The sequence below is a fragment of the Cajanus cajan genome, chromosome 4, assembly GCF_000230855.2.
Source record: "Cajanus cajan strain Asha chromosome 4, NIPB_CcT2T_4, whole genome shotgun sequence".
Lineage (NCBI taxonomy): Eukaryota > Viridiplantae > Streptophyta > Magnoliopsida > Fabales > Fabaceae > Cajanus > Cajanus cajan.
The window spans coordinates 69,614,779-69,632,427 of NC_138520.1; the positions used below are offsets into that span (position 1 = coordinate 69,614,779).

The window sequence follows — 17,649 nt, forward strand, 5'->3', positions numbered from 1 at the left end:
ATAATATTAACTAATTTTTTTTTAATTAGCACATAAAATAATTAATTTTATTTATATTTAAGTTCAAAGAAGTACTATAAATTTGTTAATTTTTTATAATAATTATCCTTTTAATAGAATATAATTTTTAAAAATAATTATTATAAAAATAAAAAAATTATAATGTTTTAGCAAATTTAATTTAAAATTAAATTAGCTAATTGATACATTAATGATTGAAATTATTTAACTTTATTAATCTTAATAAAAATAAGCACTTTTCATACATTACCGTCCACATATATTATGGATAAAGGAACTGTTATAATCAATTTAGCGGTGAAAGGTTAAAATAGTATGCATAAGATATGATTATATTTTTAATAATATTAAAAATAAAAAAAGATAATCAATAATAAAATCTTAATTAAGTGAATTTCAAGAATAATAATATTAAATAAGATTAGTGAGATCAAGACACTTTATATTTCTATATTTTATTTAATAATGATGTTTAAAATTATTTACATTTACGTTTATTAGATCAATTAATGTTATGTTTGATCCTCAAACCTTAATAATTCATGTTCGAGTCGAGTCTTATATTTATAAATATAATTAATTTTTAATATTATTTAAAAATTTAAAAATAAAATAGAAAAATATGTATATGAAAATATGAAATCGTTTTAATATATAGATATAGACTAGTAGCATCGAGTGTCTTTATTAAAAATAAAATTAAAATTAAAATCAAATAATAAAAATGTGTTAGTCTAATTAATAGTATAGTTGATTCTTGAATCTCAATATCTAACTTAAATTTGATAAAAATAAATTTATTAGTTTTTAATAATAAATAGTATAATAATCTATTAAATATGAAAATGAAAATAATTTAAAAAAGCATCTCCACTATAGATTATAAATTATAATATATGTTATAGATAAAGATAAAGTTTTCGTATATTTTATTTTTTCTTCTTATATATGTATATCTGAGGGAGTTCTATCAATAAATTTTGATTAGTTAAATGTGTATAATTTTATATATAATATAATTTTTTTTTTTATAGATTTGGACGTGGCGAAAACAGAGAAGAGGTGGACGTGTATTTCGGTATCGATTGATTCAAGAAAATGAAACTTGCGAAAGGAAAACATAAAGTGAAAAGGCCAAAAAATACAATAACGAAAGAAAACCGAAGGATGGTTAATTGATGCTGAACGAGTTTAGTCAGTCCCTAACAATACTTTAATAGTTTTTCATTCCAATCTTGTGGAGGAAGAGCCAAAGAACTCACGACAATCCCTCAAATTGACGTTACCAACAAGAAAAAAGATCACAGTTTTGAAACACACGCAGAGAGAGAGAGAGAGAGATATTCTCCCTAAACAGCAAAAGAATAAAAAAATTAAACATTTGTTTTCCTTCAGTTGCACCTTTTGGTGTCTTTTCAATTCTCATCCCAAGTGGTGTTTGTTTTCCCAATTTTGACCCTTTATAGTCCTTTTCTCAAATCTCACAGTAAGTTTCTGTTTTGGCCTGATTAATGCGTTCGTTTCCTAAATTTGTGTTTTTTTTTTTTCATCTGGGTATCTGTGATTTTGAAAGGGTAGCGTTGTTTGGAATCCGGGAAAAATGGGTTTGTTTTCTGGGATTTTTCTGGGGATGGCATTGGGCATAGCATTGATGGCTGGTTGGCAACGCATGATGACATACCGTAGCGCCAAGAGAATAGCAAAGGTATGATGATTTGGTTTGTTATGCTTATTTCGAATTCGGGTTTTGATGATCAATGTTATAGAAAAAAAAAATTATGGATTTCCTTGTTCTGAGCAATGTTGAAGAAAAGTTGATGAATTATGATGTAATCAATCAGTGAGTGATTATTTGAATAGTTGAAAGGAAATCTGGAAGATCATTTTAATCTTTTGTAAATCATGTCATTCATTTAAGAAGATGGGTGATCAATAGAAGATGCATGATCAATGTGAGAAAGAACGATATAGTCGGACAGCAGTAGAGAGTATGCTTTTGTTAAGCAATTGGTTTGGCTAAAAGTAATGAAGAGATACTTTGTCAGTTTACAGAATTGATATCTTGTGCTAAATTAGCAATTTCTCTGACTTGAAATTTTCTTGTAGAGAAATACAATTAATCACTGCCTTAAACAACAAAGAGAATGTAAATGTTGTGGGAATTGAGTACTCAAACCTCTATCAGGCTCATAATTTCTAGTTATGGCTCTCGGTGAAAACTGAAAAGTTGTATCATCAATATATGAGATTTCAGAAAAAAAATTGATGTCTTTTAAATTCTTATTTTCACACAAATTCCCCATCAGGTTATCTGCATTATCATTTTTTATAATATAAAAATATATTCTCTTATGAATGCAATAAAGTTATTGAGCCTCTTATGTCAGAAATGGTATAGAGAAGGCACAAACACAATCCTATTGCTTGTTAGGTTTAGGGGCAAGAAGGCACCCTTAAATGTGCGAGCTTTTTCCTCCAACAAAATGCACTAGAGAACTGAATTAGCTGCAGACTGCCACAAAATATTAGCCTCCTTAATTTTATCCAAACCTTTGGTTTTGATCATCAGAAACCATTCTAAAGAAATAGTACGCATTATGCAAAATTGCACGCAGCATTCAGTGATACCCACATACCACAATAGGTTATTCCATTAGAAAGTAGCTGAATTTTCAAAAATGAGTGTGCTGCTGTTAAACACACATATCAGAACTTAAAAGAAAGATTTGTTGACGCCTTCAATCTGCAACAAGTCATTTTTATCAGTTGTTCAGGTAAAAGATTTGATCTTACAAGGAACTTTCAACTTCCAAATGGGTGTGGCTATCAGGATTCAGGAGTCTCTGATTATTCAAATAATGAGTTAGAAATTGGAAAATTACTAGCAAATAATACTCCGCAAGACCGTTTAACTCTCCTATCTTCATTGGTAGAGACATGAGAGTAGATTCAAGCAAACCATGTTTGATGTTTTCAATTTCTGAAAGTAATTATTACGTTCACCAATGATTACATTTATGAAGGTTCAAATGGCAAAGAAAGACAATAGTTATATAGGTTTGTCTATATATTAACTAATCAGAACTAATCTCCTTCACTTTGAGAGGTACAGTTGAGCTCAATGTCTAGGCATTTTTCTGTTCATTGAACAATCAACACCAAGATCGATTGTCCCTAAGGCAATGAAAACCTTGCATTCCCAAGCTGTACACCTTCTGCCACTTATATTTGCTCTTGTTGATTTTAAATCCTAAAATGTCAACTCATCAAGGGATGTAGGGCTGATTTAAAATATCTTACTTTGGCCAATGCCTGGTTTTAAGGTTCAGTTTGAATGTGAACTAACTGATATGAAAATAAGTTCTGGGTGGAGGCTAATGAAGGCTGTTTTATCTAGGTTGCTTTAGTCTGGATAGTTTTCTAACTTACTGAAATTTTGTCTTTGATAGAGTCCAATGGTGTTGATTGATCCATATAGCTAATTCCACATAATGGGATAGATTTGGTTGTGGTTACTTGTTAGTGTCAAGGGTAATTTGGCAGAATGGTAAGTTGTCAATTTCTAATGAAGAGGCAAGAGTCATTCCATTGCTTTCAGTGCTGGGGAAAGAACAGACACACCTGCTTTCCCTTCTGGCCTTCCACCCCCTAACCAAAGTTGTATCCAAACACAGGAATGTTTTCCACCCCCCTGGTTCCCTTTCCATTCCCCTCTGTCCTGCAATCCAAATAGACCCTAAATATGATGGAAACTTGCACTCACCAATGAGAAACAAAGTGTAAAGAGGAAAAGTTGTATATTCAGAATGCAATCACTTTCAAAATGATCAAATTATCATTATGTAGGATTTTCCCTAGTGGAGTGGCATATTAATTTTGGAACAAGTCTATAAGTGCATAAATATAAGCCTATTACCTGATTTTATAAATAGGGTGTGATGGGAAAATTTAAACCAGGAGCCATTGGTAATAACATCCTACATTATCTATGCATTATGAGTTTCAAGTTTATTACTTGTATAGTCTTATGTCTGTATCCTATGCCTGTGGACTTCCGTATGGAGTCTGGATCGTTGATTCAGTTGATTGTATACTGATTAACAACATCACTGGTAGAAGACATGGAAAATAGGGGTGTGAAAAGAAAATAAAATAGGAAGGCATCATAAACTAGAAGGATTGATCATTGATGTTAATGATGAATACTGTGGCACTAACTAGACTCAAAGGCTCTTCTGGGATGAACACATTTATGTTTAACAAAAAAATATGTTTTTCCTTATCCTAACATTCTTCATTTTTCTTTACACTACAGGCAGCTGACATTAAACTCCTTGGATCCCTTAACAGAGATGATTTAAAGAAAATTTGTGGTGATAATTTTCCTGACTGGGTATCTTTTCCTGTATATGAGCAGGTGAGATTTTTGTCTGTCATTGTGATTACTTAGCTTTTTGCTGAAATGATTTGACACAGCTCTCCTATTATTCCAGTTAATCCGGTATAGCATCAAATGCAGCTGCAAAGTCAAAATATAGAAACACTGTCTCTTGTTTCCCAATTGATATACTGTGCATGTGCTCTGTGTATGACCTTCCTTGCCTGGGCCTTTTCAGGTGAAATGGCTAAACAAGCAGCTGTCCAAAGTTTGGCCATTTGTGGCAGATGTGAGTAAACTTGCACACATATTATATGTTTGTATTATAATCAACAACAGTTTGTGTGGTGTTTGGTGAATTTTTACTCTATTTTTTGGGTTTTATCTTGATGTTTCCGTTGTTTCTGTAGTATGCTATTTCACAATATTTTTTTTATTGTAATTCTTATTACATTGATGTATGATATGACACTATATTGCATCTTAACACACCAGTAGTTGTTCAGTTTGAATGAGAAAAATAGAGTTTATATTGGATCTGAATCATCTGATGATTATGGTTATGGGGAGACATTAAATTCAGAATTCTTGTTGAGAATTCATGCAATATAGATCTTGTATATTATGTAATTGACTTTAGAGTATGTTACATTTAGTAAATATAAATATGGGTGATATTGGGAAAAACCCAAGTCACCTTATAATCCAATTTTGTAGAGTTGAGTTAAGTTCAAATCTACTATTCTAAGATGGTATCAAAACTATCCTTGATCATTAAAATTGGTCACCTATCTTAGATCATTAAAAAGGGTCGCCCACCATTTATCCACGTATCAAATCTAATAGTGCTGAACGTGAGGAGGTATATTGGAAAAAGCCCAAGTCACCTTACAAGCCGATTTTGTAGGGTTGAGTTAGGTTCAATCCACTATTCTAAGATGTGATATTTATTTAGCAATTTAAAGTTGTATTTTTTGGACATTACCTGTTTTGTCTTAAATGTACCCCGCATTAGATTCTTTATCTGTGTGTGTATAAAGCTGTATAAAGCTTATGTATACCGATGTGCTAAAAACATGGGCTAGGTTTGTTTGGTGTCTCCAATATACAGTTTATCTGAAAAATGGGAAAGGTGTGATCAAATACATGAATTAAATTATGCCATTCTGCTATGTCAAAAACAAAGTCTTCAGAAAAGGCCATTTAGATATAATTTGTTTTTAATTGTTTCTCGTAGTGATTTTAAAGGTGGGGGATAATGAGTGTTATTTATATACTTTTGTCAAAAGTCAAGAAATGGGGTTGAGTGGATATTAAAAGTACTTGAAATAAAATTACAAGTGGACATTCATGTCTAGACGATAGTGTTTGCTATTTCTGATGCACAGAAATAGAAATTGGAGGGGTTATGTTAGCAGACTTCCCGATAAGGAGAATCTATGTAGAATAAAGGAGTGTAGACATTTGGAAGCTATGTTTGGATTGATGGAAAGGGATGGTACGATGAGGAATGTAATAGAATGTTATTAGTTTCCATTGTTTGGATTGTTTAAAATAGAATGTAATGGAACCTAATGGGTTGGAACTTAATAGAAGGGGGAATTATATTTTTGTATTATTCTTGATCTTGGAGAAAAGTAGGTGTCTTTGAACACCCGGAGAGATAGAGAATCCTACACTTGTATTACTGCTGATCTCTGGCTGTATCTCATTGATGCTGATCAGATGGTATTTGTTGCTACAAAGATTGTTTGTTCATTTCAATTTTGGTTTATTTCTATGAACTGGTATTAGCTTTCAAGATCTAGAGAGGCATACATGGTTGAATCCAGAAAGGTGGAACAAATGAGGAAGTTGCAGAATAACACTGAAGCAACTTCTAGGTTGTTGGAAGCAATCTGAGATACCGATGTTCAATTGAAATGATGCTTATGGCTTTTTCGCCATGGTGGTGCAGCACACAAAAGGAGCTTTGGACAGGGAGAAGCTGATTGAATAATAACACAAGCAGATAAACACTGAAGGGAGGTGCATTATCAGGTAGGTGATTGGGATTTTTCTCAAGTAGCAGCCTTGTAGGTTCAAGTTCTTGGCTAAGAAGGTGAATGTCAAGTCCTTGTTTGCCATTCCAAATTGTGCAAATAGTAGGAGAGGTGGATTATTGATTGCACTTACCCTTGAATTGCAACATGCATCCATTTTTCCATGTCAACCTCTTTAATAGAGCTATTTCCCTAGTAGCTCCTCAATCCTTGCAACAATAGTCTGAAGACCTGAAGCTGCAAGCAATCCCTGCTATAGTTTTGTCTGTCTGAGATAATCCTTCAGGGCTGGGTGAAGTTGTGATTTATTTTAAGGATCTTGCCTATTTCACATAGTCATGGGAATCCTTCATGTTCATTCATGAACTGTTCCTTGAAATTCACCATGAGGACAACAAGAAACTTTTTTTTTTCTTTTTGGAAGAGGGGGTTGTTTAACTTGTTGGTAACAGACCCCCAATTAGGAAAGTTTATACCAAAAAAAATTGAATGGGCCCAAGGAATCAAGTGGGCCTGCCTATGTTAGTTAGGCTTTATTGAGCAAGACTTGTTAGTAATGCTGTTAGGGCTAATTACATAGTTAGTCTTTTATAGTAAAGTTGAGGGAGACTGAAGGAAGTTATTTGGTTTTTAGTGAGTTGTGGAGGGAGTGACTGGTCTCTCAAATTGCTAGATATTTCTGTTGTAAACCATTCTTGCGCTTCTTCACTTTGGGGGGAAAATTATATGTATGCAGCTTTACCCTGAGTTGAGAGGCTATTTCTATGTATTAGAGTAAAACACTACACTAAGTTTTACTCTAACACTGTGACAAGAAACTTTGATCCCTAGGTCCTTTGATGGCAATACATTTTTTCTATGTATGTATAAAAATATATATATATATATATGCCTGTTCTCTGCAGCATGCATCTTGCTTTCCATAGGCTCTTGGAGACCTCTCTTTTAATTTCTTGCAAATCTTTGTCTTAGAAGGGTATATCTGCATGGCTTAAATTGCTGACTTTATTTTGATTTGGATTATGTTTACTTTTAGGCAGCAACATTGGTGATAAGAGAATCTGTTGAACCACTATTGGAAGAGTATAGACCTCCTGGAATTACTTCATTGAAGTTTAGCAAGCTGTCTCTTGGAAATGTTGCTCCAAAAATTGAAGGTATTGATCTATATTGTATTCCTCTTCATTTTTTTTTGCTGCTATATTTAATACTCTTAGATGTACAAATTCAGACAAGGTTGATTTATTATTCTGCTTTTGACTCCATTTCTTTTGAGATGCTTCATATGTAGCAATTTTTTAGACTTTTTCCATAAGCAGGTTATCCCAACTTTTTATGTCCATTTCTGTTTCCCTTTTCTGCTGTTTATGCTATTTTACCATGATCTTTTTGTATTTTTAAATTTTAAGCAAAATTTAGTATCCAACTATATCATTGTACTATTTTTACGTGTCCGATCCTTATTTCCAATACTGTCTCTTATCCTTTTATTTCTTATGTATCTCAGTTGGTTGGAGAGGAATGCCTTTATTTTATAGTGCATCCCTTTGGTCTTGCTATGTTATGGAACTATGCTTATTTGTGGCTTTTCTTTAGAGCTCTTCTAATGATTGCTTGGAGTAAATTTTATAATTAGTATTCAAAGAGATTGGACAGTTTTGGCAAATTTTTTAGCCACATTGACTTATTGTTTTCTTCTCTTTTTTAAGGCCTGAAGTACATTTTTCATTTTCTTTGTTTTAATATGTTCTTTTAGCAAAATAATAATAATTGAAGATAAAATTTTCAGCATTTCTTTATCAAGTTTTATAAAGGAACCCTCATAAACTTGTAACATGAACTAAAACCAATGCAACTATAACCAAAACTTCCATGAATTAAAAAAAATCCTATCATCAATTGTGGTCCATAATATGAAGGAACCTAGGCCTTTTCTGAAAAAAACATGTTCTGCCCATAAACTCTTACTTGCAATCAATTTAGACTTGTCTTCTCTTCATGATCTAGCAAGTGATTAGTAAGCACTGATCCATGTCTAGATATGTGTTAGGGACTCAGGGCCATGTTAAAAACTTGTCATAGTTTGTAAAAAGTATAATTTTAATCCGTCATTCCCAACAAAAAAAATTATATCTAAAAGCAATACAATCCAGTCTATTATATTTTTTTAAAATCCGGGAAACTGGGAAATCATATATTGTGAGATTCAAGATTTAACATGTCTTAAATCAAACTTAGCTAAATGAAATGGACAGATAAAAGCTGGAGTTGTGTGGTTTTTGGATAAATCAAAATATTTTAGGTCTGTTATGTGCAAACACAAATCTTGAAAGAATAATGTTGTTTATTAAAATCTACAAATATATGAAAATGAGTGCAGCATTGATGAGATTGTATTAAAGTGTTTGACTTATGCATGTCAATAATATTCAGTAATACCAAACAAAATGCTATGAAATGCCATTTTTTACAATCCTTATTGTTTCTCCCTTTGTCAATTGTGTTGAATTATTTTTGAATATCAAGAGTGAATACATGCATATTTTCTTCAACCATGCAGGTATTCGTGTTCAGAGTCTTAACAAAGGTCAAATCATAATGGACATTGATTTCCGTTGGGGTGGTGATCCCAATATTGTCTTGGCTGTTGAAGCTGCCCTTGTTGCATCAATCCCTATTCAGGTAGAGTCAGCAGTGTTTTTCTATTTTGACTTTACATTGCAATAAGAAATTTTCAAAATTGAGTTATATTTTTTTTTGCTTCAGTTGAAGGATCTTCAGGTTTTCACCATTATCCGTGTTATATTCCAACTATGTGATGAGATCCCCTGCATTTCTGCTGTTGTTGTTGCCCTACTTGCTGAGGTAACTTTTGAGATGGAAAAATGAAAAAGATGTTTCTTCTCTCCTGCAAATCAAGCAAAAAATATTGACTTGAAGTTGGATGTGCATGTTTTTCATTTGATGACGTGGCATTCATTTGTTTTTCTATAAGAAGAAATTGATGCAATATAGTTGGTTAATCAAAAATCTGAAAAAGCTAGATAATTGATCCCTTCATATTAAACACGTGTTCATCACACCTGCTTAACTATCAACTTCAATGGTTTTACCGATTTATCATAGTGTGATGACGTTAGAGCCAGAGTCATTAGGACAATGCCCTTCTGTAGGTTGCGAATGAGTGGACTAGGACATGATTGTTTATAATTTAGGTGTTTGATTTTCTCAACATAAGTCAATATTTTAATTGAATTCTTGGATTACTTTTATCAGTATCACCTACTACATGATAGTAAATTGGGATGCTAATATTATTTTCAGTTTCGGAATTACTGACTTTTTATTATTAACATTTATTCAGCCGAAGCCTAGAATTGATTACACTCTGAAGGCTGTTGGTGGAAGCTTGACGGCACTTCCAGGAATTTCAGATATGATTGATGTAAGTTCTATTTTATAAAGTTGCCCCTTTCACCTTTTACTGATTTTGAATTAATACTCATAATATACTTTTTCCCTAATATTTCAAATAGGATACTGTGAACTCAATTGTTACCGATATGCTCCAATGGCCTCATAGGATTGTCGTTCCTCTTGGGGGTATACCTGTTGATACTAGGTAATATGAATCTTATGGACTTTTTTTAATCCTGTTTATTATATTTCTATCTGCCTGTAGATCAAAGCACGTGGTTTGTTAACATATCTGATAAACAGTTTCTCAAATTGTTTGAAATGGTTGTAGAAAAACCCCTCAACCAAAGTGCTTCTTTCATTTTCTGTTTCCTCTGTGCCCTTGAAAAGAGAAAAAAATTGGTATTTAGGAACTTGCCAATTTTAAATGGTAATGCTCAAATATTTTACACTGCTTAAGCTCCTTTCCTTTTTTTTTTTGTTCTTTTGCAGTGAACTGGAGCTTAAACCCCAGGGAACGCTTAGAGTGAATATAATAAAAGCGAATGATCTAAAGAATATGGAAATGATTGGGAAGTCTGATCCTTATGTTGTTTTGCATATTCGACCACTTTTTAAGGTTAAAACGAAGGTTATTGACAACAACTTGAATCCTGTTTGGAATGAGGTATTTGACTTGATTGCAGAGGACAAGGAGACCCAGTCACTCGTTCTCGAGGTTTTACACAACTAATCCTCTTTTATGTCACTCATTCGATTATAACTTCTATTTATTTATTATTTGAGATGCTTGCAAGTTGACCATGATACCTCCTGATTACAATATTAAAAATTTGTCATATAAAGTGATTATTGATGAAGACATTGAAGAGATTGAAGGAGATATAAATCATAGGATTCTTCATTCTTGTTAGATGAATGGAATGGTGGAATGCTTCGGGTGTTATTTTTGATTGAAAGTTGTTGCTTAAGCTTGAAGGGAAAGTTGTACTAATGATGCTTTATGATACTGAATGTTGGGGAATCAAGTGCCAACAAGAGTATGAGCTAGTTGTTGTAAAGATAAAAATGTTGCAAGGAGTGAATGGACATACAAGAAAAGATGAGATCATTGAATGAATATATTAGAGAGAAAGTAGGAGTAGCGCCCATGAAATAAAAAAAATAAAATGGTAGAATTGCACTTAATTTGGTTTTGCCACGAGAGAGTAAAGACTTGTAGATGCCCCATTGTGACTTGTGAGGAGTTGATTAAAGGGAGGATAGCCCTGTTGTTAGAGGTAGCAAACTATGAATAACTGTAAGTGAACTATTAAAAAGGACTTATATATAAGATATCTAATTGGCCTCTCCTAAACTCTTGGTTTTTGACATAACACATGGACATTTGTGATATATGTAGTCAACTCTATCTAGTGGGAAAAGGCCATTATTGCTAGCCGCTAGGAGTGTTCATGGATCAGTTTGGTTTGGATTTAGGATAAAATAAAGTCCAAGCCAATTAATTTTGATTGGATTTACCAAAAAAATTTAGCAATTTGAATCAAACTAATCCAATCAACAGCGGTTGGACTGGTTGCAGATTGATTGGATTTCCTGAAGAAAAAAATGTAGATTTCTATTTTTTTAAACAAAAAAATACATGATTTCTTCCCCAAAATGTAAATATAAACCTGTTATTAAAATGGTGTTAATAACATTATTTGAATGTAAATAAAAGAGTAACGTAGGAATTTTAAAAAATATTTTTAAACAACATAAACTATTCATAAACAAATATTAGTCCAAGACTTCAAAGTATCCAACAAAAATCAAATTATCTAACATAAACCAAATTGTTCAATATAAACCAAATTATCTTACGACTTTATAACTTTTGTTTTACATTTTTACAATGTGTAATGACTAATTAGTAATAAAATAAAACATAAAATAATAAAAATATAATTTGATAGATGTTTGGTTTGGTTCTCGGATTAACGGATTTTTTAAGTGCATATCCATTGTTCGAACCTGGTTTGGATTGGATTTGATCTAATCAAGAAAAAAATCTGAACTAATTTAATTGATTTGCAAATAATCCAAATGATGAACACCCAATTGTTGATGTATGAGTGATATATTGCTCCCATTAATCAAAATTTCTAACTCCAAAGCTGGCGGCAGTTTTACCTGATTGTACATAACATGTTTACTTGCTGAAATGGCTGGTTTCTTACGTGACAAGTTCTTGGAAAATTTATGTTAAATTTCTGTGTGATCTGGACCATAGGTTTTGGTACTTTATCTTCTCCCCTTGGATGTTTATTAATCTGTTTCGATAAGCTACACCTGTAATATTTTGGTTCGATAAGCTGCACAATCCTTATTAATGCAATGATTAATTTAATAAAATTATCATAAATGATTTTCCTTCATGGCTCTGAAAATAGGTTTTGGACAAAGACATTGGGCAAGATAAGCGATTGGGAATAGTAAAATTACCACTTAATGACCTGGAAGCAGAAACTGCAAAAGAATTTGAATTGAGGCTGTTGCCATCACTTGACACACTGAAAGTTAAAGATAAAAAGGATCGAGGAACCTTGACAATAAAGGTATAAATAGACATGAATTGATTTTTGTATTTGGCAATGGTGACATCTGTACATAGTTTCTGGGGCTATCCTTGATATTTAGTATAGATGGAAATTGAGAGTCACCCCTTTTTTTCTTTCCCTCTACCTTTTTTGATCATACTATCATCGGCATATTTTAACCACTCTTTGTTCACCGAAGTAAAAGTCATCTCATTGGAATTTCAGACATTTTATCACCAGTTTAACAAGGAAGAACAGTTCGTTGCACTAGAAGCAGAGAAAAAGATACTTGAAGAACGGAAGAAACTTAAAGAGGAGGGAGTTATAGGAACTACAATGGATGCACTAGATGGAGCAGCATCAGTAGTTGGGTCCGGTGTGGGAATGGTCGGGTCCGGTGTGGGAATGGTTGGGTCCGGTGTTGTTACTGGTGCTGGAATGGTGGGCAGTGGAATTGGTGCCGGAGCCGGAATGGTGGGCAGTGGAATTGGTGCTGGTGCTGGGATGGTGGGCAGTGGAATTGGTGCTGGTGCTGGGATGGTGGGCAGTGGAATTGGTGCTGGTGCTGGGATGGTGGGCAGTGGAATCGGCGCTGGTGCTGGGCTTGTTGGTAGTGGCATTGGTGCTGGAGTTGGTTTTGTTGGTAGTGGTCTTGGTGCTGTTGGTAGTGGACTGAGCAAAGCAGGAAAGTTCATGGGAAGGACAATCACAGGGCAAGGTGGATCCAAAAGGAGTGGTTCATCTACTCCTATCAATACGGAGGAGGCTGGTGGTGGTGCAAAACCTCTGCTGCAGTAATTCCCCCCTGGACACTGCAAGAGTAATGAAATGACCTTGAATGTTTAGTTCAAGCGTTGACAGTAGATATATATTACCTATGTTTGTTTTTTTTTTTTCTCGGTATTTTGAGGCTGTTGTTAATTGAAATATAGATTGAACACTTGTAGAAATGTCACTTCAGTTTTAGCTGTACCATCTTTTTCTGTAATTATTTTTCACCTGGACGTGTAATAAAACTTTCATTGTAAAAATTCTTTAATTTCATTGGAAATCAAAGTGATTCAAAAGGAAAATAACGTTGCACAAATTATTTCTTTCTAATTCCGTATTTGGTCGCATGTCTAATTAATGTAGATCAATCCATAAAATTTCTTAACCAAATTTTGCAGTTCTTAATTTCTCAGTCTGTTATTTGGCACAGCTGGTAAGTTGCATTAATTGCAACTTGTAAGACAGTTTTTGCATCCTCGGTAAGGAACCTGATTGTATATACAAATTTTCAATGTAATATCTGTTCAATGTTGTGAAAGAAACAGGATTTTAGAATTGTTAACGACAACCTATATTTCCTAGTCACATATGATTCTCAATTAAATGGTATTAGAGCCTTTTGTATCTGCGATCATTTTGGATGCAGTATTCAATGGTTAACGAAATGAATACGAATTTTTCTATCACGTATCTGGAGTTGATCGGATCCTATCACTATTACAACGTTGAATAATTTGTGTTAGCTTAGGAACCGTGATTAGACTGGCACAAGAAAAGCTTCTCCCATTGAATCTCTCTATTGTAATATAGGGAAACTATTGAGTAAAATTATTCAGTATCTTGAGTGGCCAGTCTTTAGCCCTTTCCAGTAAAAAGTTCCATCGCTCTCACACACCCAAAAAACGTTACTTGAGCTTTAAAATGAAAGGTCCTACTAACATGTATTACCCTGTATGAATTATGAACAACTTTCACGGCAGGACACTCACAAACTCTTCCCCTATAAGTATCCTAACAGAATAAAAGTTTACTAACATCATATTCTCACAATCTAAGTCTGTAGAACATCCTGATATGTTAAAGGATGATCCCATGGCATTGGAATGTAGAATTAACAGTACTCTTCTCTGGATAAACTTAAAGCATAGAGTTTTCATGAGAAAATAAAAATTATTTATAAAAAAAAAAGAGAGAGAGAATCAAATTAGGACCAACTCACTTGGTTACAGGTCAAGGTTGAATGATCAACAGTACTCTTTTTCGGAGGGCTTTGTTGGTAAATCTTTAGATGCAAAATGGCAATCATTTTTATTATGAATCGTTCTACTTTATACCTTTTAAATGGTGCATCATAAAGACGTTTAGTCTCATGATAATTGATACAAAATGTTGATATGTTAGTCTCTATATTATGAATATTTCGGACTTCATAATGCTGCAAACCTTTCTAAGCAACCAGACCATTTCTAGGTAGGATAATGAAAGAGACTCATGCAGAAACAGGTATTAAGGATGAGAAGATCCTAACAAGTTTATCTGTTAAAACAACAAAAGATGAATGTAACAACTCCTAGAAATTTCTGCTGTAACTCTGACTTGACAGCATCTAAACTTTAGACCTTGGCAAATTTTCAGAAGTCACCGATATTCCTAATCCAAATCAATATCACCTCCAATAACACCTTGATTAACATGCGAAGTTTTCAAATGATTTATTACTATGTACAGCAAAATACAAAACTGCACCCCTGATGTCTCTAATCTCTATTATATTCTTGTTTTCGACAACTCCAAAAATTGGACTCCAATTTTTTCCCAGTTTCACTATTACAGTTTAGGATATAGGTAATTAATTTTATGCATAAAACACCCTTCAAACAGCAAGTATATCAGATCCTTTATTGAGCTTAAGTGATCAATAAACAAATAAAGTTTGATTATGGTGCATGTGATTGAACACGACGGAGATTTCCCCTTGTATAAATAACAAAAATCTTCACTGTTGGCTATAGTTGGCCTGTTCAGGGGATTGCCAACAAAATCTACTTGCTGAACATAGGATATATGTAGATGCTGAAGGAGATGATTCCTTATAAATCTCAAATCAGCTGAGATCACTTTTATCTGTAGTTATCCATAAAAAAGCCAGAGTTCTCATATATTCTCAATATGCATTTGGCAAGAAAACCACAATCTCAATGCAAAGAAAAGCATTTGACAACAACAACAAAAATGCAAAGTTAATTATGTGAACATAATTCATATAGAGAACAAGAAAAACACATGTACATCCTCAAAGGTTATATCATGAGTCTATAAGATACTCTAAAATAAGAACCTAATAATAAGAGGTAATTTAACATATTCATAATATACTAGCAGGAAACGATGACATCAAGAAGGTAAGGTCCAGGAGTGTCCAACATTTTCTGAATAGCTTCTCTTAGGTCTCCCCTTTTGGTCACATGTGCAGCTGGTATCCCAAGGTAAGGTTGGTGGCACCAGGGCCAGAAGTGGTTGTTCCTGGCGTGGCAAAATGGTTCTTATGATGTCGGAGCGCTTGAGCTCTTGATGGTGGGAGAGGGGTCAGAGAGGGTGCATGAGATTTGAAGAGAGGGTTTGTTGTGAAGAGGGAAGGTTGCATTGATATTGTGTTTTCAGAGAATTGTTATTGGAGTAGGATGAGGAAGAGAAAGAGACTATGGAGGCTTTGCAAAGAAAGTTAGCCATGGTGTGCATGCATGCATGCTGGATACAACACAATTAAGGTCAAATCTTAAATAAAGAGGGAAAGTATATCACTAATTTAAAAAATATATATATTTTGGAATATCATATTCCTAATGAAAAAATGTTTGGGAGAGATTAATTTATAAGATCATATATAACATTTAGTGGGAATATATTCAAAATCTGTTACTGTTACTGATATAACTATTACGCGTACCCATTTGATCGATGCATGGAACAAATTATTCTTTGAATATAATAATAAATGGTAATAAAAAAATGATTTTATATATTGATTTATAAAATTATGTTTCGGATATAAATAAAGCATATATTATTATATATGTATAGTTTTGTTATGAGCTACTTATAACAACTGTATACATTCAATTTCCACTTAAAATTTTAATAGTAAAAATTAATAATTCTGCTATAATATTCAGACATGTTTAAATAAGAAATGAAAAATATATTTAAAACATAATTTATAAAATTATTTGCGAGAATTTTTCACGATAATGTTCGATAAGTTTTATTATATTTGTCATAACAAATTTCAATTAGTTTTCTTGTTATTGGTGTACATTCCAATTTCTGAAGTAAAAAATTAGTTATCCTTAAATACAGTCTTTATTATATTGGTGTAAAAAATTTGTCCTCAAAAAAAAAAAATTACCCTTAGATATGGTCTTTATTTAGTTTTCACAATTTTTTTTATTATCCCGGAAAAATGTTGCCTTCAAATACATGCTGCCATCATAACAAGATTTCAAATAATTATGATGAATATTCTGTTTCTCGAATTTGGGGGACTATTTGAAGAGTCCTTCAAATATTAAAAACTTTATATAATAAAATTAGTATTCATATCCAACAATTAATTATAATTAAGATATATTTCCTTTCTAGTAATTATATATATTTTTATTATATCTTATATTACTATTAAGATATATGTACCTGATTAATACATAATTAGTTATATTTATAATTTTAATTAACAATTAGTTGTAATTAACTTTAAAATTTATTATTAATAACCCTATTGGCTAGCCATATGTATACTTGAGTTCTAGGATAGATGACTTGTATGTTTTTATGTTGTAACCATGTGTGATAACCTATACGGTGGTTAAAATATTAAATTGAATCTTGATATAATTGTTCATGCATTGATCATGTAAAATAGAATATTTAGATTCATCTACATTGGGTTTGGTAAAAATGAAATACCGACAAAACATCAATGAGAGAGAAGAAATAACATAATAGAAATTCTTTTACTTATTTAGTTGATACGAATTGTGTTAGATGAGAAATTTACATATGTAATATGTAAATTTCTTCTCAAAATTGACTGAAAATAATGAAGAGAAAGGTGAAATTCTTTTTTCTTACACTTTTATCCATTGTGAATGTGTATTATTATCATGTATATTCAAATAATATGGGTCATTCAATTTTTATTTTTATTGTGACCATTTTTATAATTTTTTTTATTTTTATAAAAAAAATAATAATAATAATAACATGGGTCACTATGGTTATGTATTCGAATATTTTTTTTTCTATTCAAATGGGTGTACTGGTTATTTACTTTTATTTGAATGGACTTACATTTGTTTGTGTTTTTTATTCAAATGGGCTTGCATTTGTTTGTGTATTTTATTCGAATGGGTGAGGGTTGCATTTATTAAATATGGTTTTTGGG

The 17,649-nt window shown here is 32.3% G+C and overlaps 1 protein-coding gene across 2 annotated transcripts; it reads left to right on the forward strand.

Moving 5' to 3' along the window:
* The first annotated feature begins 1,117 nt into the window (after window positions 1-1,117).
* LOC109802979 (calcium-dependent lipid-binding protein) lies at window positions 1,118-13,538 on the forward strand. Of its 2 annotated transcripts, none has more exons than XM_020364420.3 (12): window positions 1,118-1,507; window positions 1,595-1,726; window positions 4,337-4,438; window positions 4,638-4,688; window positions 7,478-7,598; window positions 9,002-9,123; window positions 9,208-9,306; window positions 9,806-9,886; window positions 9,978-10,063; window positions 10,351-10,576; window positions 12,291-12,455; window positions 12,663-13,538. In XM_020364420.3, the coding sequence occupies exons 2-12, from the start codon at window positions 1,622-1,624 to the stop codon at window positions 13,233-13,235; spliced, it is 1,731 nt and encodes a 576-aa protein (XP_020220009.1). In that variant the 5' UTR covers window positions 1,118-1,507; window positions 1,595-1,621; the 3' UTR covers window positions 13,236-13,538. The 2 variants fall into 2 exon arrangements, with proteins under 2 accessions (XP_020220009.1, XP_020220010.1); XM_020364421.3 differs by having other exon boundaries at window positions 1,600-1,726.
* The last annotated feature ends 4,111 nt before the right edge of the window (window positions 13,539-17,649 follow it).